Genomic DNA, 24,328 nt, shown 5'->3' on the forward strand with positions numbered 1-24,328 from the left:
CTGAATCAGACAAAGCACAGGAGAGTCAAACAAGTTAATTAAAGTTGCTTCAAATCTTTTGGTTTTATCTTATAGCCTCTAAACTGCATTGTACATTTATGGGCTGGACTATTAGGCTACCATTCAGATTTTGCAATTTGAAATGGAATTATGATGAACGTTTCTTTTGCTTATAAGCAATACTTTTCAATAAAAAAGGATAAAGAAAAACTCTATGCATATTGTTGCACAACACTTTTTCCAGACACATGGTGGTATTTTGATGCCTATGTGTGGTGATATATGGGACTGCAGGCCTGGAATGAAAAAAATGTAAAATAAATACCACACAACACTGTAAGTTAACTCTTGGTCATATTCTCGATATCCCCATTTTATCTTTCACAGAGTTTCAGAGTGAGTGGATGGGGTGACAAAAACATACCTCAAGTTAAATGCACCTCAAGAGAAGGGGAAATCTGCTGCACATGGGCAACCGATATATGTACAGTATGCTGCTCTTCTGACAGTTAAACCGAGGGGCAATTGAGAGTTCATTTATGGTGTCAGCATCAGCTTGCGTTAATTTATTTGCTTTTGTGAATGACTGCCAAATAGCAGACAAAAGCAGCTAGTAGACTACGTCCCAGTGCTGTCTGCTCATACAAAGGTGTTCTCTAGTGGCGCTGCAGCTCCAGGATGTGTCCCTTGATTTCATTGGTGAAACAGCCTCACTCTCATATTTCTCCCTTTACATATTCACAAAGACTGGGCTGTCTGTTATGACTCAAACTTTGTCTTGGATACACTAGTGTTTACATATCAGGGTCTTTTGAAGTTTGACACCAGACATTGGAGGGACATTTCAAATTTTCAGAATCAACACGAATAGTTATTGTTAATGGATTACGTCAAATATTCACAAATGATTCGATTATTATTATTTGTCTATTTTGGGGGATTAATCATGTTTTTACTTTTACAGATATAACCACACCTATCATGATTCTTTGAGCTTATATCCATTTACATTTCAAACAGTTTGCGCAGTTGAAAGCATGCTATAACTAGCTATTTGAAGTTCTCTGTTTGCAGTCTATCCATGGACGTACAGACAACTATAACTGGGCAACTGGGAAACTTAAAACAGTGATGATCATCAGGCAAGTTTTGAAGTTACAAGGATTGTCTTTCATTTATAATTTCAAAGCTTTTTTGTCAATTAGATAAAGTTACAAGTTTATAAAGGAGATCGGGTTTTGACTCATAATGTGGCAAAGCAACGGCGCCATCTTTGGGTTCATGAGCTGTGCGTCACATCAACTAATGCAGCTCCAACTGCTGACAGTGTTAAAGTGGTCCAAACCTTTAATCTGTACGGTGAAGTCCAGAAGTACTTTAATCGGTGGCGCATTTTCTGTTCTTTTGGCCTCACTCCCAGACACTGAATTTGAAACAATGACAAAGGTTTTCTGTAAATGCTGACTTTCCAGCTTTGAGAGTCCTGGAAGGTGTTCCTACAGCATCTGTAATAGATGAATGTCGGACTAGTAGCCCTTCGATACATAGTCCTGTAGTTTTTTTAGTACACCCTCACATTGAAAGCTGAAACTCAGCACTCAACACCCTTGAGGCCATCGGTTTATTTCAAATATAGTGTGCTGCCTGCAGCCAACAAATCAAACATGCACAGGCTGCAGTGCACTCTAGCTGACAGTGAAAGTTAAAATGGGAAACATGTTGTGTGCCTGTAGCTGACAGTGGGTGGTGCTGCTCCCCTTAAACCACATACCTGGAGACCTGTTCCATATTACAGAACCAGCAGAAACTCAAACACAAAGATAAAGGCTGCAGGATACTGAACAGGGAACCCCAATGTAGAGAAGTGAGACTGATATAAGGAATTGCTCTTAAATATCTAAGAAAGCGTGGAATCTTTTTAATCTTCTATGCACTGCAAATAGTGCGTCATACACGTTTATTACAGAATGCAGAATCCTACACAGAGATACAGAGACCAGCTGTGTTCCGCACAGATACAATCAAGATAATGTAACCATACTTGGACCGACACACCACCCGTATGGCTGTGTGCGTATGTTCAAGTGTAAAAATGGCACATTTTGTTTATATGAGCTGTGAACTGTCTGGATCAGTCGATGTCTCAAAGGAAAAGAGACACCAAAGTACAATTCAGCATTCTTATTACTGTGTTAAGTTGAAGAGGAAGACATAAATGACCTTGAAGAGCTTGACCTTATCATAATATAATAGTGCACCATTATGTTAAAACATGCAATGTTACATTTTCACACAGTACAACAACAACAATTGATGGCATCTATAGAAGGCTATATACAACCGGAGTCTGATACTCCTGATCTGGTCTGATTTACTGCTTCTTAAAGCGAAACAGACTCATTCATTCTCCTGGATACTGTTCATAAACAGTATTTTATTCTCTCTATTATAAAACTTTTAGAAAAAAAAGTCCATACTGTGGAGTATATTGAAGTTTGGCCCAGCGTGGTGAGAGACAACATATACTGTAGCTCTAGAGCCAGATATTACGAGTACATAAGCGTGCAATGGTAATGTGAGCGAAAGGCTACAATGTGTGTGTGTGTGTGTGTGTGTGTGTGTTTTTCTCCTTGGGTTCAGACTTGCTGTCCCAGAGCTGTGATGAGGTCCTGCATCGGCTCAGTGTCCTCCGGCTCTAACAGGGCGTGCTGCTGGCAGAAGAGCATGAGGTGTATGAAGAGTGTGTTGAGGTGCGGGTGCAGGCCCAGCGCCAGCGTTTCACCGTAGTGAGACCAGTAAATGTGAGAAAGAGTCCTGAAAAACAGCAAAAACACTTTCTGGACCAGAAAGACGAAGCCTGTGGGAAACACTGAACCTGGAAAAGAGGGAAGAACTTGTTAGAAGTCTCCTAAGGCTGACACAACAAGGTATTGACTTAACACTTAAATCGTGAAGGAAACTGGTGCAAGAAAAACAATGCATTGTTAGTAGAAAATTTGATATTTACCTGATTTTGTGGGGAACACATCTTCATCAGCCAGTAGCTCCTGAATGTACGACATGGCATAGTCAAAGTAAAGCGGGGCAGAGCACTTCAGCTTCCTGCCGTGGTCATCGGTCCAAACATAAACCCTGACAACAACAAAAAACACACGGGCATTAAGACACAACAGGTTTTTAATTAAAGGAAATAAATTAAACTATTGATATGTTTATCAAACGATAAATATCATGTGCTGATAAAGACCGTCAGAAGTTTGGAAGTGGGCTTTGTGAGAGGTGATATTAAAAATACTGTAAACTGTTTTATAATTGTCATATGCAGTAAAGCTGGAAGAATTATTCCACTGCATTCTTCTTCCTTGACAAACTCTGGGCCTACATTACCCCTGGCACAGCTCAGAACTTTGGTTGTGCTGGTAGCTGCAGCAAATGTAGCATTGAGCAGAGATGAGGAGCGTATACAAAGCTATAGCTCATTTATTTCTTACTCCAGACCTACAGATTATGTTCATTTCAAACTTGTTGCCCTCAACCGATGCTGCCTCTGGTGACATCACTTGAGCTCACATTTCAGGAATATCAGATTTCATGCAGCTTCCTCTGGGGTCACAAAATACTTTTTACAGCGTTTTTCACACATGCAGCAATAGTACCCAACAAGACCTAACATAAATAGTCTGGGTTCATTGTTGGAGTTCCCACTCTTAACGATGGAAGTGAATACTGCACAATTTCATGTGTGCTGACTAAGGCATTAAACATTAACATTTGATCAATTCAACAGCAGGTCGTCTTTCCAGAAACAACCTCACGGTCATTCAGGTCAATGCAGAAACTGCTCTATCAACAGTTTCTGTTATGGTTATGGGATTACTGTTCCCTCGTATATGGGTGAACTGACCCTTTAAGTGTGTGCAACAAAATGCCCAGTAACCTACGTGTTGTCTGGTCCACAGGCCGTTGGGCAGGTGGTGGGAGTGCAGAACTCAGATAGTGCACTAGAGAACAGGTTTATATGCTTGAAAAATGCCACCGCTGAAAGAAATCAATGAGAAAAAAGTTAGATCTTGTACATTATCCTATGTTTGTGTTTCGTCTGTTTTGAAGTATGTTGTGGAATAATGAGCAAGACAATAGGTTACAAACTGTCATAAACGTGCTGTGTTTACTGGGGGTCTACTCACTGTTGCTGGCCAGCCACTCTGCCTTGTCCACCCCGGGTGGCAGTGATATGAGGGTCAACATGTCCATGTGTGTGATGCGCTGGCACACATACTGCTGCTGCAGGTACGGACGCTCCTCTAGATTATTGTTATTAATTCCCCTGGGAGAGATGGTGCAGAGTTAACGACGCAGGGACAGCAAAAGGACATGAAAATATTGCTGTGCAAATCAATCGATAGGTCAGTGGATTCAGTACTCCAGCTGCAGCCTGCAGATAACACCTTTTTATGTGCTCTCATTCGTCTGGCCGTCTGTGATGGTGCACTGCTGTAACTGCAGACCTGAGCGTCCAATAAACCAGCAATTAATGGTTATGAAGGCGGTGCATTCAGAGCTGAAGTAATTACTGTAGTGAAGCTCACTCGACTGCACTGGACTTTACTTTGTGCAACATAATGTTCTGAGTTGAGCGTTGAGGCCTGCTGGCGTTACCAATCCTTCTTTCTTTTTCCTACATGGGTTCATATACCCACTGGTAGGCTACAGTTAAGGCCTTAACTATCAGTAACACAGGACTTGTGAAGCTTGGGAACTTCTGATAACTACAGTGCGAGTGCCACATGTTTGCAAATGCCATTGTTTACTGAAAAGTCAAACTTGGCAGCATGATTTGACTATGCAAACAAGGGAGGCCACTTTGACGCAGGTAGTCTGTGCTGTGATGTCTCCTTGATAACTAGGGTGTTTTCTTTAAAGGGTATTTTGTTGGATTAGAGTGAGTAGTATTTCAAAGTGTAATGGAATTAGGCAGCTGCCGTGTTAGGTTTTTTAGACATCTACACACAGCAGCAGCAGCTGAGAGTTTACTCAGTGTGACCTTGCCTAGTGCGATAAGGGAAACACAGTGCCCTTTATGGAGGTTTTACTCCCCCTGGTGTAAATGTGTGTGTGTGGGTGGGTGGGTGTGTGTGTGAGGACTGGCCAGAAAGAATTTGTTTAATGGTCTAAACAGCAGTTTCTGTCCAAAGCGGAGGTCAGGTGAGGTAGGAAATAGTGACAGAGAAGAATGTACAAAAGGTACATTAGTGCAAATCCTAACCGTGACAAACTTCTCTAATGTCCACAGGAACTTCTCTGTGATAACATCCTGTTCTGTTTTCCAGCTCCATGGCATTGACTTAATTACCGCCTCTTGGCTACCAGAGAGCACACAAACACAATGGACCCGGAGCTACTTGTAATGTTGTGTTTCTGTGTAAACACACTCCGCTGTGACCCTGCTCTCCTGCTCTAGGCCATCTGTTTACCTTTGCGTTCCGCCGTGTGGGGGGAAATGATCAGCCCTCTTCAGCGCAGCCCGCTGCCTCTAAAAGATTTGTCCCCAAGAAAGTATTTTTACAAAGTAGCTTTGCTCAAACACACGTACAGTCTTTCTTTCCCCTCAACTAAGTTTAAACCCAACATGTGTTCCCGCTGTTAGAGGAATCCTCCTTCACTGATGCCATCAGAGAAATATGTAACACACACACACACACAGCCTTATCTGGTGAACATTCCTCAGTGAACCATGTGTGCATGCAACTTTATAGTCATGTTTCTCCCACAACTGTCCATTGCTTTAACTTCCATTTCTGTAGATTAATTCCTTTTCTTCAGAGGCACGGAGCAGAGAAGCACTTCACTATACATAACACCATACTTGTTGCCAGATAGGAAATGGAAACATGAGTGTGCTGGTAAAGAGACTGAAGAATACTTACTGTTTTTCTCTGCTGATGGCAGAAGGCTGAAGAGCCTTGCCGTCTGCCTTCGTCGCTGAGGGGTAACTATGGCAACCCCCCATGGCGTAGAGCTAAGAGCAGAGCTGTTGGTTGTGCCAGCCCCACTTTTCCATCCCAAACATTCTAAGCCTTCTCTCTTCCTCTACACACCGCAGGCAGCATATGGTAGTCACCGCTCCAACACAAACATCTCTCAGCTCAGGGATGAATCCATTCAGCTGGCAAACACATTAAAAATCCTTCTTCTTTTTTGACAAAGTTTTCACGAAACACACACAAAGAAAAAATGGTAGTCCTTAAGTTAAGGATTTACTCCTGTGCAGAGAGAAAAAAAGTGAAACTCTGCAGCTGTCTTCCTCTGCTTGAGCCTCAGTGTCAGTGTGTATATGTCTCCTTTGTCTGGAGTCCCACACCCCACAGGCTCCTCCTCTCCCAGCTCCAAGCGGACAGGCAGGTTTCTCCACGACCCACTAAAAGTACACACAACTCCGCCTTCTTCCCCCCTTTTCCACCCAGGGCATACAACATGCCGTCTCCTATCCACAGAGAGAGAGAGAGAGAGAGCAGGCAGGTGCGGATGACAAAGGTAAATAAAAAAGGTGGCGGTTTAGCTGGAAAAGTCCAAAGAGATTGAGATTGAAAAGGAGGGGGAAGGCAGAGGATATGTGTAGAAAGTGTGTTAAGAGGCCGGAGCAACAGCCTCAGAAGCAGCAGGTGTGCTCAGTATCTGTGCTCCAAATCGTAAACTATGGAGGAATGTGATGACATGTATCCGAACCAAGGAATGAAAACACACGCCAGCAGCGAAAAAGGGGCGATAGTACTCGGGGCTGAAAAAAGTGTTGTGAATATGTGAAATGTACAAACTTGCAAGAGGTGGGGTCTTCAGTGCCTCCCCCGCTGTCACATGAAGTCATACAACCTCCGCCTGCAGCATACAGTGAAGAAGATCTATGTGACAGGCAGGTTCATGTTTGCGCTGGGGAGGGAGCCTGTGATGGAGTAGCATGAATTTTTAGTGTTGTGTACGTATGGGGGAAGCATACAGTAAGATAATCCACTAGCTCACCTGCCCCTAAAGTAAACATGTTTATCAAGTCCTGCTCTCCCTTCCTCTTTGCTTTATGTTTGTACTGTATGTGTGTGTGTGTGTGTGTGTGTGTGTGTGTGTGTGTGTGTGTGAGATAAAACACAGGCCCAATGCGTTTTCTAGGTCTGACATATTTATTAGGTTCATATCTGAATGTACAAGCTAAATCGACAACAGGTAACAGACACATTACTCTCTAAATGAGAAACAAAAATAAAACACCAGCATCAGTCCACTTTACAAAAAAAAGGCCTTCTACAATTCGGCTGTCTCTCACCCCTTCACATACACACTTCTTCACAAATGTTATCAGTTAGAACGTGAGAGAGATTTTTTTTACAACTTTGAAATTGCCTCAAGTGTAAGTAAAACCCAATGGAATGAATAAAAAAAAAAGTAAACACCAATTGTGTCTCTCCATTAAAAAGTGTTTGGGCATAGACTGTATAATGCAGCACACACCCAACAAAGGTGAGTGAATGAGACTAATGTGCAAACTTAATGGCACTTAAAGATGACTTTGTACCTTATGCCATTATGCATTACATCACACATAGCGTAGATCCACTGCACACACACACCACACTCTCAAGGAGACGGGGAACACACACAAACACACACCGAAACAGAAAGGTAAGGGTCAGACGCAGTGCTTAGGTTTTGACGAAAGACGGGATGACATATGCTGACTCTGTACACACACCCTGACAATAAACAGCCCTGTTTCTTCCCCTCCTTTAACCCTGACTTAAACTAACAATTGCTCACTATGCAGCTCCACTACAAACAAGCTAAAAGCACTTAAGAAAAACGGCTGTGATCTAAGATGAATCTTCAAAGTCCTTTGTTGACGTGTGGCATCCTCTCCTACTGATGATAACACCACCGTCGCTTGACTTACAAAAAAAAATGAAATAAGGATCAAACAAATGCTGCTTTGGATCAATCTAGACCTGTGAAAACACTGCAAGAATAAGGAGGAGGCTACTACGCAGATTAGGAAACCTAGCTGGCGGGAAGACACACTTTGGCAGAAAAGCATTGAAGAAAGTAAGTATTTCAAAAAGTTATCTACCGGTACATGATTCACTCGTTCAAGTCAAACAATCCCACTGCGTTGAGTGGGGGAATAATGCGGTGACGCTCGGCACCACCAAGTACAAACCAAAAAGTGCTTCTTGAAAAAAGTGCTTTCAAAATAAATACTACAATCTATGTAAATTGCTCCATAGGCATCTATGCAATTAAAGTCTACTCCTGCCCTGAGAAAGAGAGAGACAAGGAGAAAAGATAAAGTAAAGCATGACTCTCTGCCACACGAAATACTCAAAAGATGGCTCCAGTTATTACAATGTGTGTCTTCGTTTTCATTATGATTAGATTACACTCAAGCTCAATGTTAACAACATAAAGTGTGACAGGACAATAAAGGAGAGCGGCAAGCATAAAGGTTTTCAACAGTTTAACCCGATTAGTTAAGCTAATGTATTTGGACGCAAACATGAGTGTGCGCTCCCAAAGTGTTGATATAATATTTTCGTTGTTGATTAATCTGATTAATCAGCATTTTACTGATGAATAGATTCATCGCTTGGTCTACAAACACAAAGTCACCATCACTATATCGTGAAGCTGAAAGTGATGCAATCAAATACAACCTAAAGATATTCAGTTTATTACAACAAAACACACAGAAAAAAATGTTAATCCCTAAAAAATTGAGATGCTGAAATTACGTAATGCTTTGTTTTTTTTCCTGAAAAACAACTTTAACGGCTAATTGATTTTCAAAATAGTTGCCTAATATTTTTCAGTCAATCAAATTGGTTCTGCTCTGGTTGATAGGTATCCCTTATGACATAGGGAAAGTATGAGCACACAAATTATTTACTATGAATTGAAGCGTGAATTGGTCTACACTGTTATGAATGTTTTGGTATTATTCTAACATTTGCGTCTGTTATCTCTTCCTAGTGAGATTGTTTTATTCTGTCTTTTTGATAAACACTTATTAATTAAAAATAAGACCCAAATTCTAATAAACCAGAACTATCTTCTAAGTATTAAAGTTAAATAATATGGAGGACGTACCGCACACGACCGACACACATTCACACACACTCTGGAAACCTCCACGTAGGAAACATGTAGCAGAGGAACAGGAACTGATGCTGGGGATATTAACTGAAAAACAGACATCATTATTGCCTCATTTCAACAGTACAACACACACACACACACATTTTACACACCTTGCAACCTCCAAAACAACCGCCTTTCCGCACATTGGATTTATTCCAAAAATAGATATAATGTTTATATATATACTGTTTACATTTATATTACGTTTAAATATTACCAATAGCCACAACCTAATACAGGTTTCAAATTTCACAATATTACATTTAAACAGCTCTTAGGGTGATATGAATCGGTACGTGCACATCACTGTGTCTTGTGGGTGTTTATTTTTATTTTTTTGCTTGTGTGTGAATGCACATGTGTGTGCTTGTGTGTGTGCATGTTACACACAGGTGTGCTTTCTTTGTATCTTCATACCTCTCCTTTGACCTGAGAATGCACTCTATACATTAGACGGAGCTCAAACATACACACACACACACACACACACACACACACGTCTTCACACATGAATACAACAGCACACACACACACACACACCTCTAAACTATATGAAGGAGTCAGAGGTTTGAGGACATAGTGAAACATGAGGCTCCCAAATGATCAAAGAAAAATAATTTATGTTCTACATGATCAAATTTACTTGGAATGAGAAGCATATATATGCTCAAACTAGATTATTTTCACCAACACATTTGCACTAATAAAATGTCTGCCAGGCAGGTACATTTAAATGCTGAATAGAAAATTACGGCTAACTTTGCAAGCATCTTGGCTTTTGTAATCTTGGCTGATTATTTGAATACAGTTTTCTTTACTAAAGTGTAAACAGTCAAATGTTCTGATAGAAAAATTATCTGGGCTGTGATTGAACGCCCAGAGATCAGTCATGCTTAAACAATCAGTTCTGATGCTGAACTAAATAAAAAGGTCACATTTCAGACCTATGTATTTGTTTTCTTAGGATTTGAAGTGCCACAGCTGGCAAACTTAGTGTAACCTCTGCCGCATCACGACAGGTAAAAGTTCAATGGGGAAAAATTTAAAACACCTATTTCAAGTAGTTCAGTTGCAATAACGTGATAAAGAAGCAGGAGACATCAGTCGTACCCATGTGTAGTTTTGTGTTATCCAGCATACATAGTGTTAAGGGCCATTTGACCTCAACACTGACAATGTCCCATTTTTCAGACACAAGAAAGGGGTGTTGGAGAGCTGCTAACAGGAAGCAAAGGTTGCATGGCTGTGTGTTGAACGGATAGGGATGAAAGCATGTGTGTGTGTTTTGTGCGTGCCTGTGCTGCAGTGTTAGGCCGGTCCGTTAGCAGAGGGCTGTGTCTCTCTATAAGGAAAAAGAATGAAAATAAACATTAACATAGGAAGAGAAAACAATATACAACATTATAAAAAAAGACAGAACAGAAAATTCAGATGAAAGACGTTGGGGATTTGCTGCATTGGTCTTTTGTGTGCAGACCTGACCCCTTAACACACACACACACACACACACACACACACACACACACACACACACACACACACACACACACACACACACACACACACACACACACACACACACACACACACACACTTACTGTGTAACAGCAGCTGACTGGGTAGTTGGGTTGGGACAGTCTCCATGTTTCTTTCCCTGTTCGCTTTCTTTCTCATTGCCCCTCCCTTTGTCTTTGATGGAGAGTCCCTCTACTGGCACCTTATCTGCTCCGCTGGAAAACACAAAAGAGGCTTTAACAAACTAGATGGATAGCCAGGGATTGTTACCCAAACTCCTGTCATAAAGAAATATGCTAGTTTTCACTCCTGCCTTGGGCTACATTTCTCCACTGTTATCTGCTTTCAGCTGTCCATACTGGCCAATACCATGCCCGGTGCCTAGAGCAGCTCGTGCATCCACTCTATTGTTACGGTCTATGTATAGCTGACTGTGACTGATCAAAATCAAAGTGAGTTTGGCAAACAGTTACTAAGGTCTGTGCTAAGGTAGCTATTCCAAAACTCCAGATAGGATGTATTAAATTGTAGCATGCTGGTAGGTGCACTTTTTGTTAGTAAGTTACTAACATTTTGATTTGTTAGAAAATGCTGATATGTTGGATTGGTGGCAACTTCTGTTCATAGCATGCTATCTGACAAAGTGTTAGTAGTGTGGGTGAACTGAAAGGAAGCCAATCTTATCAGTCAATCTCATGAGAGAAAAAAAGAGATCTGTATCATAGAAACACAGTGAGTGGGCATAGACTGCTCATATAGCTTGTATACTTTAAGCACAATTTGATTTCTAAAATGCTAAGTGGACTGTTTCATGCCTGGGGGGTTGCCGTTGAGACCAAAAGCATTTGGTGTCATGTTGAGAATATCTGATTAGGATCAGCATAAGGGATCCTGTACTTTCTCTACAAGTCACCAGCTGTGGGTTAGTACATTTGTTGTGATGAATAAGGCGGCTTGTCCTGAATTATGGCAAGAGGAATTGTTCAAAGCATCCTGTTGAATGCAACAAGCAAACAAAAAAGATGTGGCACATCTGTGCTTACGATGGCCAATAAAATCCTTCATACAACTTCAGGAAATGCCAAAATAATAACATTTCACACTCCAGAGCAGAACCGCAAGCACAACATACCGTCGGACTGCTGGTCTGAATACTCTTGAGTCAGAGGGGGAGATTAGAAAGGAGGAGGGCAATATCAGCAGAAAAAACAGAGAAGGTTAAAGTGATAATGTGTGGGAAAAAAGTTTGGAAGGGGAAAGGGAAAGAAGAGCCCGAAATGTAACACAACCCAAAATGTAATACGAAAACATTTAAATATGTATATATAAATGTAATAATAATATATGAATATAAAAAGTATTACGTTTTGGGCCATTATATTTCAGGCTCTTACAGGGCTCTATGAAAGCACTTACAAATACAATAAGAAGGGTTGGACACACTCTGTACCAATCAGGACAGAGCCGCTGTGTGTCATTTGAGGGTGAGCGTGTGTACCTGCTGAAGACTGCTCTCTCATTTTTGGCGTCCATGGTGAGCCTAATGGTCTCTTTGCCAGCCCCTGTGGTGATGGTTTCTGTGGTGACCGACTCACTGGTCCCCAACTCCTTCTTGCGTTCTTCCTCCTCGCTTTCTGAGCTGCTGGAGGACGAGCTGTCTGATGCCACCAGGGGAGCTTTTCTCGCCACACACACACTCCACACACACGCTGCAGAGAGGCAAGACATCATAAGTCAAAGGGTGTAATCATCAAAATGGGTAAGTCCAATAGTTCACTTGCTTTGGTCCACTCCAGACCAGTGTTTTCCCTACCGTTGTCCCCCTGAAATAGTTTTAAAAATGTGAGAAATGTTTGCGAGAATCAACAACAAAAGCCATCTATCTACAGTCTCTTTTCATTTATATCCAGCGCTATTTTATTAATGTTTATGTTATGTATGTTATTAATGTACACGTAGTGTCTATGGACCAGAGGTGTCTGTCTACATATACCAGGAGGCAGAGGAAACTGCTTGAAAGAAGGCTACTGGAAACGTTCTAAAAACAGCCTGATAGGTGAGATTTTGATTGGACATGACTTTGTAAAAAAAGAAAATAAATCAAAGACAGATTAAAAATGGCTGTTGTACAAAAAATCGCAGTGAAGGTGGAAGCGTTCCTGAGTTTGTTTCAACCGAACTACGTAAAAACGACAGGTGTGAAAACTCCCATTAAGAGCATTAATGCCAGGTTTTGTTTAGTTAATCCAGTCTGAATAATGTATTACTGAACATGAACCTTTTTCAATTTTCACTTGCATAGACACATCGCAGCCACTTACGGTTCTGGTTTGGTTTGGTCTTGTCTGATCCACTGAGCTCCGAGTCCACAGGAGAGCTGCATCGGGGGCCTGTTTCAGAGCTGGAGACACAAGTCACACAGATAAGAAACACAGTACAGCCAGCAAACTTACACACAAACAGCCACTGGAAGTTGAGGGTGAATGTATCCCCATTTTGGTTTCTGTTCAACAAAAAAAACAGTTGAATAGAAACATATTTTTGGGGACAATGGGTACAACCAACTAAGGTAATGTGAGACACCCCCTGTATCTAGGCAACGGAACCCATTTTTGGTCATGTGAGATTTATGTTTTCAAGCCCCTCTCAATTCCGCTTAGCCATGAAGGAGAGGACCTCATGGTGATGTTGGAAGCATGTTTTTTTTCACAAAAAAATATTTTTTGCATGTAAAAGTAAATTTTCTTGCTGTAAACTTAATCAACTGTTGTGCCAAAGCAAATAGATTCAGGTAGAAAAACTTCTATCATACATGTTGATGAACTACCAACATATGAAACTATGTGAAGATGATAACTGAAGATTAGCCTGCATTGCTGAGAGAGGTATTTTTTTCTCAAATTGTGGCAGTGGGGTAAAGTGAGACAAATGCTGTGGGGTAAAGTGAGGGGCCACTCACACTAGGGCCGCGGCCCCGTGCCAAAGCTCATTTGCATACTAAAGTCTAGAACGTTTGGCTAGTGTGACTACGCCAACTTGTATTCCAGCACGGAACAGCCCCTTGGCCACGGCACACCTGGGAGAGGTGTGCCGTGGCCAAAGTACAGATGCTAATGAGATGACACGCTCACAAGCAAGCGCACAGGCGGCGTTCCTGACGTGAATTTATTAAGGATGCATAGTCCGTTAACGTCCGCTGCCTTACTAGTCGGCACCAGAATTGCCCACCACTTGGACTTGTAGCTACATAAAATGTGTGAGAATTAACGTGTGTGTAGGCCTAGGTGTGGGCTAATAAAAGAGGGAGAGAGCTAAATAGGTGAGCGCAGAAAGCAAAGCAAAAAGGTTTTCGTGTTTACTCACGTTCGTCAGATGATTTTTTTCTTTTTCCTCCCGTCAGCTGTCATAACTGCCTTTACGCATGGCGGTGGAGACGCACCCAAAACAACACACCGCAGCCCGGTGATAAGGAAACAGTAGCCTACACTAAGGTTTAACAAGAAACTTTATAAAGACACTTAAAAAAACGATCTCTGCCCATACAAAAAGTTCTGACTTGGATTTGATGGAGCGATGTGTGTGTGTATAAAACCATCCGGTACGTATGGTCTGATGACGGGCCGTTATATTAATAATAAACAGCGTGCTGCACAAATATGAGACTGTCCACCGCGACCTATTACGTCAAGGCTACATTTTAAAAAAAACAATAGCTTAAGGATTCTCGTTGCTCTAATGTGGAAGTGGAATATATGATGCAAATTTGGCCGGATGAAAATATTCGTATAGCCTACAAGACTACGCTCCAAATCCTAAACGCGCACGGTGACGTAGGCAAGGTGCAAACGTGCCCAGGCCACGAGCAGTGTGAGCACGGGCCAGTGGGGGGAGTGGGGAGGGGGGGAATCGTGCTGAATCTTCCTGCAGCACGGAACAGGCAAACAGCCCTAGTGTGAGTGGGCCCTAAGACAGTGTATGTGCCCTCTTTTAATGAATCCATTATATTTGAGGTAGCAGGAAGACTAGTTTGAATAAGACAAAAGACAATGCGGGCCGGAGGTGGGGGTTGAATGGTTGAAGGGGTGTCAGCAAGGGCATGGTTTGGCACTCATGTATGTGGGGGACAGGAGAGTGACATCAAAAGACTAAGTAATATGTCTTTATTCAATTAATGATCCCAATAAAACAAATGCAGAAAAAAATATTAATCAAAGACTCCAAATATGGAAAATGACAGCAGGGTCTAGTCCTGTGTCCTGAGTCCCAGGCTGTTCTAGCTGGTTCTGATTGTCCTTGGCTCTGACCCCCAGACACTAGCTGGCTTCTATCTGTCATTTGAATTTAATTATTGAATATTAATTATATGTTGTATTTGATCAGAGTTACTTTCAAGTGTTTAGAAAAATGTTTTGCTTAATTGACCAAACCCCATAATTCTGTTACTAGTCCGACATTAGTTTTGGAATATTTGGTTTTCAAGCTAGCTGTCAGGATTCTAACTGTTACAACATGTGGTGTTATGGTAGTTTCAGAGTAGAAAAAGTAAGTGGATCAGTTTACCCCCTTGATTTCTATGGTCTGTCTCAGTTTACCCCCAAGCTGGGGGTAAACTGAGACTTTTAAAACAATCATATTTTCACTGCCCTTTGTCCTGAAAAAAATCTGATAATGCTAGGAAACATCCTGAACTAATGGGAAATGTGTACATTTCACTGATAAATCATTTTAGCTCGCTTAGAGGGGAGCAAATGTAAAAAGTGTCTCACATTACCCCATTCTCCCCTATATATGTGTTTTTCTATCATTATTATGTCTGTTGTTTTTTTCTTTTTTTTTCTTAATTTGTCAAAAAATGTACTCAAATGTACATTGTTCAAGAAAAAAAAAAAAGTTCAATGCTTGCGCAGGTAGGTTTAAGGGTGTTTTCCTCAGTCGAGCTAAGGGTCTAAGGGCTGAGGGTGTCATACGGTACAGAATGTGAATCCCACTGAGGCAAATGTCTATTTGTGATATTGGACAGTACAAATAAAGCTGATTTGATAAAAAACAAAGCTCACCTAAAATCTTAGTTTTTTATAAAACTATAATATACATTACATACACTATTTAGGGAAATTTATCAAACCAGCTCCTCCTTTTAAGGGAACAGCCTTACTCACCAACAGAAAGGCTGGAAGTCGGTGAACTTGGCCCATCCTTTCTCCTCTGCCACTGTGGCAGCTGGTTTGGAGTCTGGAGTGTCCCAGGCTGAAAAGCCCACTCCTGCTGCAGGAGCCTTCGAGTTCACCTCCCCAAAGTCTGCTACCCAGCCAGTGTCTGAGTACGACAAGCACCACACACACACACTGCATGAGTCACTTCCTAGAAATCTGATTAAGTCCTAACATAAAGTGCAAAAAATAAATAAAAAATGAGGGCTGTCAAAATTAACGCAATTAACGCATGCGCAGAATGACCCGCCCCGTGCGTCCCACCCGCTTCCCACTACAGTCACTCTAACATTGCGGCTGACCTAGGATCAGCAGCAGCTAGCCCATGCCATGTTTTGAACTGCTAACGGCCACGTCTGCGTCGCGGGCGGCAGTTAATGTCCGGAGCAACAGGAGGAGAAACATTGTCTTCTCTGTTCAGAGCAAGAGAGGACACAAACGTCTGCAGTTTTCAGAGGTGTGTGTGATTAATTCGGGACATCAACATAACATCGGCTTTCTGGCACAAATGAACAGTCCCCTAGAACGTGGGCATGCGTGCAAACACACACACACACACACACACACACCACGGACTGCAATCAAGCATATGTTTTAGTTGATTATAATTTATTTTCAGTATTTACACCATAATTTGTATTTTCAAGGAATACAAACTAAATTTAAATGTAAATATTCACCTTCTGTCATTTATCTTTCCGTTCCTATGACAATATATAGAGAAAATGGGAATTTTTCGTCCCTATATCGAATGGTAGAATTAATCGTGCTTAATCGTGATTAAAGCATCCTGTGATTAATCTGATTAAAAATGTTAATCGTTTGACAGCCCTATAAAAAATGCATTACTTTACAATATACTATTTCTCACTCTTTGTTGGGTTGGTCGGGCCCAGGCTTGAAAAAGGATCAAAATCATCTTTATTATCCTCTCCCTCCTCGGAGTCTGAGTCTGCTGCTCTGTCAGGGGTCTCTGTGCCAGAATCTGCTGTCCTATCACAAGCTTGACTGGCTGCTTGACTCTGGGAGGATCGTGACATGCCAAACCTTTTGAACAAGCAACAAAACATTTTAGTGGGTTTGATTGAGCAAGGACAATTCATTCACCTACTGTACATATGCAGCTTCAAGCGTAATGCTGAAATAAGTTATTAAAAAAAAAATTGGAACAGAATCTTTGTGAACTGCGGTGTCTACCTGTCACGGGACTTGGTTTGTGTGGCAAAGCTGATCTCTTTCTCCTCCCAAATGTCCTCTTCATCGTCGTCAAAGGGCTGAATCCTGTCCTTAGAACAGGCCTCAAACACAGATGTATTCGCCTGCATAGAACAGGTGGAAAAATTGAAGGTACTAAGTTTAATGAGTTTTCGTCCATATCCAATGGTGCTGCATTACATATACTAGGATGAGGGATGTAAGCCTTAAATCTGAATGAATCAACAGTTTGGATGTTGTAAATGAATCAAATCAATGTAATGCAAAGGAAGGGTGAAACTGTCTGTGTGCCATGTTAGTTGGTGATATGTGGTGGCTGCGTTTGTTGTTGTTTTTTTTTGCCGAAAAATATGTTGCTGCCTCTTAAGGAATAAACGAAAACATGTACAGCTTTAAAGCGTTACAAAAACACAACTTTGAAGATTTTAAATAAACTCACGCTATCCTGGCCTACTTCAATGTTGATATTGATCTCTGCAATCCGGTCAAACGTTGCCCTGCAATAACAGTCAAAAATAACAATACCTCAGTTGACACATAGTTACCTCTCATGTAGAGAGGGTTGTCAGTTATTTTTACCCGATGCTGTCGTCATGATCAGTGAACTCCTCGTCGTTGAAGCCAAACTGGTCCACAAAGTTAGCCGTCATCTGCTGGATCTGGTAGTCTGAAAAGGCCTACAACACACATCACAGCTTGAATAAAATAAAACTACCTCTGATAACAAAAAAAGTTTTTTAGTGTGCATACACTATGTATTTGTACCTGCTGTAGTGTCAGTTCTTTTGGGAAGGGGCTCTCCATATCATCCTCTGAGGAAGGGCGTGGGTTTCCAGATCCAACCTAGGGAAGAAGTAAAAAAAATTAAAAATTAAAATAACACTCTTGCCAAATTTGAAGTTTGTGCAGTTTTGTACTGTGGATGAGCATGTATGTGTGTTTACCAGATCAATGGTGTTCCTCCTATTTGTTTCTGAAAGGGTCTGGTCCACAAAGGTTTCCCAGCGCCCTCTGTAGTCCTCTGGCAGCTCTGCATACAAAAAACACCTCAACACATTAAGAAAGCAACATCCCTATAGAGAGGCAATCATGAGATTCCTTCTTTTAACAAAGACTTTCTTTCACACAGGAACATTCTAACACACACATACCTGTGATTAGGCTACTAATCTGTGTGTGAACAGGGCCCTTCTCCAGGTTGTGGACTACTGTGTTGGCAATCCTGGTCAGATGTCCCATGTATCCTCTTCTCATACCACCTTCAGACCTGAACACAAGACGTGCCACACTTAGGGAACCACATGGGCAAAAAAACAACGTCATGCCATCATTACAAAAGTTCCCTTACTGTGTTTTATCATTCTCTTCCCAGGCCTCTAGAATCCTCTGGACAAGGCGGCAGTGCTGAAATAACTTGTGAAAGACAAAGACAAAAAAAATCAATTGTTTTCTATCAGAGACAAACGTTCCAGTGCATCAAACGCCACTTTAGGCCTTCGTCTTCAAAACACAAGCGGATACACCTACATGAGTCACCATTAGGTTGTGTGCAGAGTTTTCTGGGGTGACTGGAGGTTCAGAGGGGGTTTCAGTCAAAGCCTGCTCTTGTGATGTGTCCGGATTAGGTTTGAATTTATCCTGGGATCCCATTCCAGGCTGAAGTCTCATTTCGTGGGCGCAGGGTCGGAGGATGGCTGCAACACAAAGCTCCACTTGGAGATGCAGGAAGTTGTTCCATGTATACTTGAAGAACAAGTCCTGAAAAAAAAGGCATATGTTTTCCAAAAGGGAAATTTTACATTTGGAACACTTTCTCAACATTTTACATATGCTCATCTCACCAGGAGCAGGTCCATTGTATTGAGTCTGCAGAGTTCCTGTGCTACGACCGCGTGGCTAGCAGAACTGGTGTACAGTAGAGAGGCAACCAGTCTGGCTACGTGCAGCCGTGTGTTCCCTAATGGTTCCTCCAGCACACCCATACTGGTCAGCATGGGATTTCGCTGAAAGTGCAAAGGTAGAGAGCATAGAGGTTTAGCAAGAGTTTGGCTGCAGGACACGCCCTTTCTAAATTTTTTAGGTCCTTTATTTCGCCTGTGGCTAGCATCTGGATCAATTATACTGCCGAATCATTATATTTAATTAGCATGTGTGCCATGTTATAATGTCAAGCACCTACAGATGACTATGTCTTGTTTATGTACCTTGGGTGGCTGCAGAAGTAGCTGGTGGAAGTGTTTCAGGTGTGGTTGGATGGCCAACAGAATGCTGCTGTTAACATTGTAACTTCTCTCAAATCCCTGAGCATCCATCACACCATCCACCCTGTCATTAACACAGACAGGAAATACATGGATAGAACATATAACAGAAAAGTCACACAAGAGAGACAGGAATAGCTTAATTAAGAGATCAATTTAGAGAAATAGTTGATGCCATGTAAAGTACTGTACAACTAGACAGTATTATTTATAGGCAGTTTGCAAGTGTGTCACACTTACACAGGCCTCCTGATTTCCAGTAATGTAAGAAGAACTTGAATCCCATTGATGATACAGCTCTCTGTGCTCTCTCCTGAGAACATGTTCTGCAACAACTGCTCCACACACTCCTGCCTGTAGAAACACAAAGGAGTCTGTCACCGCCTACAGTCCACATCCCGTAAAGAGATGGCAAAGACAAGTGTGTGTGTCTATTTCTTAGTGTGTGTGTGTGTGTGTGTATGTGTGTGTATGCATGGGGGACTTACGACTCCAACACAGTCAGCAAAGGGTCAGGCTGTGACATCTCTTGGAGCTGATTGGCCTGGTCTCTGCTCAGGCGAATGATGTCGCACAAAGTCTGAGACGCGTTGGACTGCCTCTGTGAGAGAAAAAAAAACACAAAATACACAGCAACATAAAGTCCTGTAAATTGTGAATTCAAGAATATCTGATTGCTTGCGATATACTTTTTTTAATCACAAAAATAAGTTTCTCATTTTTATATTATTATTATTATTGTTTTATTGAAATGCCGTTCTACCTCTTCATCTCTCTCAGTGTGAATGAGCTCTATAAGTCTCTGTGCCAGCTTCTCTTCATTCAACCACTGTTGACAAGAATATCACATTAGAACTGCTAAAAAATATCAGTATGTAAAGTGCACAAGTATGAATGTGGGTCGATTTGTCTCATACAGTAAGCGTCTCGAGCCGAAGAGGGGGTGGCTCCACACAGCTGATAAGTCTAAGGAGCACATCCATCATGGCCGACGTATCGATATGTTTCAGGACCAAGGAAAGGAATCCCTCCTTTCGCCGCAGGAAATTTATAACCTGAAGAAAACAGAGAGCAGCGGAAAACACCATGACACAAATCTGGAGAATGAAAATTTAAAAAAAATATTATTGTGAGTAAGTGATGTATTGATACACGAAATACATCATTTCCAAATGCACTTTGAGCCGCGCCAATTCAATTCTCTTCACCTCCAACATTATCTACATATAAATAGATATTTAAAAATATCTACACATGCAAGTACCAACCAGTCAGAATACCATTTTAATTCTGCTCTGCAACATAAAATTTGAGAAGGGTAATAAAAGTATGCTCACATAATTACAAACTGTACATCATGCAGATATCACCTGGCTTTAAAAGTCCAATACACACACAAGCATTCAGTCCAGCAAAGTGACATGGACTAAACTAATGGTCATCTTCACAGGGGATCAACAGAATCCGTTCAAATCATCCCCTCTGGGTCTTCCAGTCAAAATGTTTTTTGCACAGACGTCAAATTATGTTGGCCTCTATGCAAATGGGCCAACTTTGACACAGTTTTAATGTTGACAGTATTTCTAGATTTACTTTACTTGAGCATTATTTCGTCTTATTTATGAAAAAAAAAGATTGTTTGCCGAATATTTTTTGTCATAGTTTTCGTTAATGAAATTAACACTGCTTTGACATAACCAGCCCATAACAAGGAAACACCTGAAAAATGTGGACTGCTTTTTGTGTTTCAACATCTGTTTTTTTCACAGCCAATCTTAGCTAAAAGTAATAAGTAGCACCCCTCTGCCTCACACTTTCTGGATTAAAACCAGACAACAACAAAACATAGCCAAAGCTGTGTTTGTGTTTGTGTGTGTGTGTGTGTGTGTGTGTGTGTGTGTGTTACCTGCTCGGTCATCCTTGCGATGAGGTTCCCAATTGTCTTGCTAAAGAAAGACGCAAGGAGGGGGTTAAGTGGGGATGGCTGCTCCAGGAAGGCATACAGACCTTCCAGCAGAGGCTCCTCATTACCCAGCTTATCATTGATCACTCCAACATCACATGTCAAAAGCTCACATGCTACATTTGGATACCTGTAATAAAAGGAAGAGAATACTTCTTACAGTTAAGCAAAGCAGAAACTAAATCTATTCTTACTTTTTAGCTTTGTACACTTGCTTAAGTTAACAATATTTTCTGGAACAGGGCTGATTTACACATGTTGATTGTCAAAAAGCCGAATTAAGTAATTAATAAAAAATGTCAAATGCATGGGTTTCTTTAAGAAATTTCAGCCTACTAGAGCTCTCGTCTTTACTACAAAATGGCAGGGAAGAGATATGATGTAGTGCAGCACCAGCAGAACCCATTTCCTCCTGGATACAGCACACTACATCAGCACTTTCTACACAACCACCTACTTAAAGCGCCTGGTCTCCTCTACTCCAGCAGAGGGCTCTGTAGTAATCATATGGACCAGCTCCTGCATGCACTGGTCCTGGCACAAGAACTGGAGGAGTCTATAAATCCAAAATGATGAGAAAAGGGAGAACCAGTTAGCACCGGCAGCAGGCAACATAGGAAACTGAACTCTTATTATATGAATGCGCTGCTGATTTGCAAGTTTGCCTGTTACACTAACCTCCTGTTCTGGGCCTTGCACTCCTGCAGCACGTCTTCCTCGTCCATGAGCTCAGTGAGCGTGACATCCTCCTTGTCCAGTAAAGCCTCCAGGTGGGAGGAAGTGTGCAAGTCAAACTTCCAAAACATGGCTGACGTCGCACAGGCGCATGCACTTAGCTGTTGAGCAAAAGAGGACGTGGACTTTCATTATCATGACTGTTTGTTATTACATACAACAAGTTAATGACAACGTTTTAAGCTGTATAAAGCTTAGTAGTGATACAATACACTGTAGGCCTACATTATGTGTGCTCTTACTTGTGAATAAGGACCAGTATCCCCATTCAGGTCTTGCTAAACAGCCATTTGCCTTATTACAACTGCATGGCCATGACATCAATCAGCATCAGCAAATACACACACCACACCCACTTCCTTCATACTAACAACCGACACACAGACCCTGAAGACACTGGCTTCAACCTGGTAATGAAACAAATGAGACAAACAACAACATCTTAAAGAATATGGTTCTGTAACAAGCCCCGATAATCCCCCTGCAGCAGAGTGTTTCAAGAAAACAAATGTGTCAGCCAGTCTTTCATTTGCTGACGTCAGTGTTACTACAAAGGGCAAACTGAAAACTAGGAGTGGTACTGATGATGCCAGTCTGACCCTGCATGGGGCAGGAAGGAGCTGTCACTGCATGGCCAATAGTTAAGGGAAGTAACCTTCACCTTACATCGCCCACTGAACGAAATCAGACTTCAGGTACAGTAAACAATCCATGATAATTCAATTAGCCCGTCGCGTGATTCAGGCCATCATCAGTCAGATTAGACAGCGGATTCCCATTTGTGTACATGCAGGTGATCCAGCATCAGCATGGGAAAGGGCCCGCACAAAAAAAAAATGGATAGGATCTCGAAAACCGCAAAGTCAGCAGCAGTCACACACTACAACACCTGGGTGATATTTCGTTTAACAGTATAACCTGCTCATTTCTAAGCACCAGTAAAAAAAAGACTGCATAACATACATTGATCTCGACGTAGGCTGCCCTCTTAGCGCACCCATCCCTTTAATAAACATGTCGGGGCTAAACAAACAGGTGTTTAGAGCTCAGGCTATGAACTCCTGGAATTAATCCTCTCTCCCCATAGCAAGCCATATTATGGATTGTGCTAGATCTCAAACAACAGCACAGCCATGGCGAGATTATCTTCAAGACAGGCCTATGTGGCGTCCTAAAATCAGCTGGTAGCGGATGCCGCTTGCTGATAACGGATATATTAGTTATATCGGTCACATCAGCGTGCATTACGGTTAATTAGCTTATCCGGTTATAGTTACTTGACGTTATATTAGCGTTACAAAGCTCTAATGACGACGATGCCTTGCACATACCTTACATGCAGATCGTAAACCAGCCCGCTAGCGATGTCCCAATCATGTTGCAAACGTAACCAAACTATTCCTGTACACGGCACCGGTGCAGACGATGTTTGGACCGAAAGCTAACACTTGTTTATCCCGTCTGCGCTGCTAGCTAGGAGGGATGATGAAGTCCTGATTTAGACCTAGCTGTACCGTCTTCCGACCGCTTGGCAGCTCGCGCACGTTTGACGTCAGGTTACATGTTTTTTTTTTCTCCCAAAAGACAAGTGACTGTTACCTTTTGTCCATTATTTTATCGGTCGTCAACTGCAAATTCGGCGACTTTGGCTGTCAGGTCAACCAGAGGCCCATAGCTGGCTGTTCATGCACTGTTTGCTTGAAGAGACTACCACGACTCTTTCTCGGTAGCAATGTCATTTACACTACCGTTACACGGTGCTCTGTGCTCAGCCTGCCAAGCATCTTTCTCTCTCGCGCGCGCTCTCTTCTTTTGTTGACACCGTCCACCGTAGGCTATTTCAACAGAACAGGCAACACAAAAATCCTGTCAGATTTTGACATCAAAATGGCGGATATCTAAAACGTAATCAAAAAAGTTCGACTGTCCATCAACTGTGTAAACACAAGACTTCAGTATTTATTTGCTGTCACCCTGGTTTGCTGTGTGAGAGCTAAGTGATACAGTCAAACAAGCCTACTGCAGTAAAACTCTCATAGCCAACTTGATGACCACAACAACAACAAAAAAGTGAACAACATTTAATTGTTAACTGTTGGCAAATAAGATACAAAAGTGTTATTTTATTTCAAGAAATTGCTTTGCCATTGCGACCTTACTGCCCTCAAACAAGACAAGGTCTATTGGCATATAGAGGGGAATCACAGCAAACACATTTGTTGAAAAATACAGCATTTGAAATAGGCCTA

At 41.7% G+C, this 24,328-nt stretch overlaps 2 protein-coding genes across 4 annotated transcripts; both read right to left on the minus strand.

Annotated features, from left to right (window-relative positions):
* Positions 1-1,436: 1,436 nt before the first annotated feature.
* LOC307250904 (MOB kinase activator 2) lies at positions 1,437-6,331 on the minus strand. The gene is made up of 5 exons (XM_080028174.1): positions 5,928-6,331; positions 4,188-4,327; positions 3,942-4,038; positions 3,008-3,132; positions 1,437-2,875 (listed from the first exon to the last, which is right to left on the minus strand). The coding sequence occupies exons 1-5, from the start codon at positions 6,008-6,010 to the stop codon at positions 2,637-2,639; spliced, it is 684 nt and encodes a 227-aa protein (XP_079884300.1). The 5' UTR covers positions 6,011-6,331; the 3' UTR covers positions 1,437-2,636.
* Positions 6,332-7,173: 842 nt separating this feature from the next.
* Positions 7,174-23,864, minus strand: ppp6r2b (protein phosphatase 6, regulatory subunit 2b). Of its 3 annotated transcripts, none has more exons than XM_080028172.1 (24): positions 23,679-23,864; positions 22,023-22,180; positions 21,802-21,900; positions 21,288-21,474; positions 20,299-20,436; positions 20,145-20,210; positions 19,870-19,982; positions 19,622-19,735; positions 19,325-19,445; positions 18,962-19,123; positions 18,657-18,878; positions 18,469-18,533; positions 18,272-18,387; positions 18,065-18,150; positions 17,886-17,963; positions 17,700-17,797; positions 17,560-17,617; positions 17,103-17,224; positions 16,777-16,952; positions 15,855-16,011; positions 13,017-13,096; positions 12,194-12,404; positions 10,779-10,910; positions 7,174-10,522 (listed from the first exon to the last, which is right to left on the minus strand). In XM_080028172.1, exons 2-24 carry the CDS (start codon positions 22,148-22,150, stop codon positions 10,489-10,491), a joined length of 2,763 nt encoding a protein of 920 aa, XP_079884298.1. In that variant the 5' UTR covers positions 22,151-22,180; positions 23,679-23,864; the 3' UTR covers positions 7,174-10,488. The 3 variants fall into 3 exon arrangements, with proteins under 3 accessions (XP_079884298.1, XP_079884296.1, XP_079884297.1); XM_080028170.1 differs by having other exon boundaries at positions 18,648-18,878; XM_080028171.1 differs by lacking the exon at positions 23,679-23,864 and adding an exon at positions 23,411-23,507 and having other exon boundaries at positions 18,648-18,878.
* Between the last annotated feature and the right edge of the window lie 464 nt (positions 23,865-24,328).

This window comes from Ammodytes marinus (genome assembly GCF_949987685.1).
Source record: "Ammodytes marinus genome assembly, chromosome: 5".
Taxonomy (NCBI): domain Eukaryota; kingdom Metazoa; phylum Chordata; class Actinopteri; order Uranoscopiformes; family Ammodytidae; genus Ammodytes; species Ammodytes marinus.

Coding starts and splice junctions, on each gene's coding strand:
- LOC307250904 (XM_080028174.1), bottom strand. CDS start 6,010: ATGGGGGGTTGCCATAGTTACCCCTCAGCGACGAAGGCAGACGGCAAG. Junction 3,133..3,941: donor GCCTGTGGACCAGACAACAC/GTAGGTTACTGG, acceptor TGTTGTTGTCAG/GGTTTATGTTTGGACCGATG. Junction 2,876..3,007: donor TGTGTTCCCCACAAAATCAG/GTAAATATCAAA, acceptor CCTCTTTTCCAG/GTTCAGTGTTTCCCACAGGC.
- ppp6r2b (XM_080028170.1), bottom strand. CDS start 22,150: ATGTTTTGGAAGTTTGACTTGCACACTTCCTCCCACCTGGAGGCTTTA. Junction 16,012..16,776: donor CCCGACCAACCCAACAAAGA/GTGAGAAATAGT, acceptor TGTCGTACTCAG/ACACTGGCTGGGTAGCAGAC. Junction 10,523..10,778: donor CAGTCAGCTGCTGTTACACA/GTAAGTGTGTGT, acceptor TTTTCCTTATAG/AGAGACACAGCCCTCTGCTA.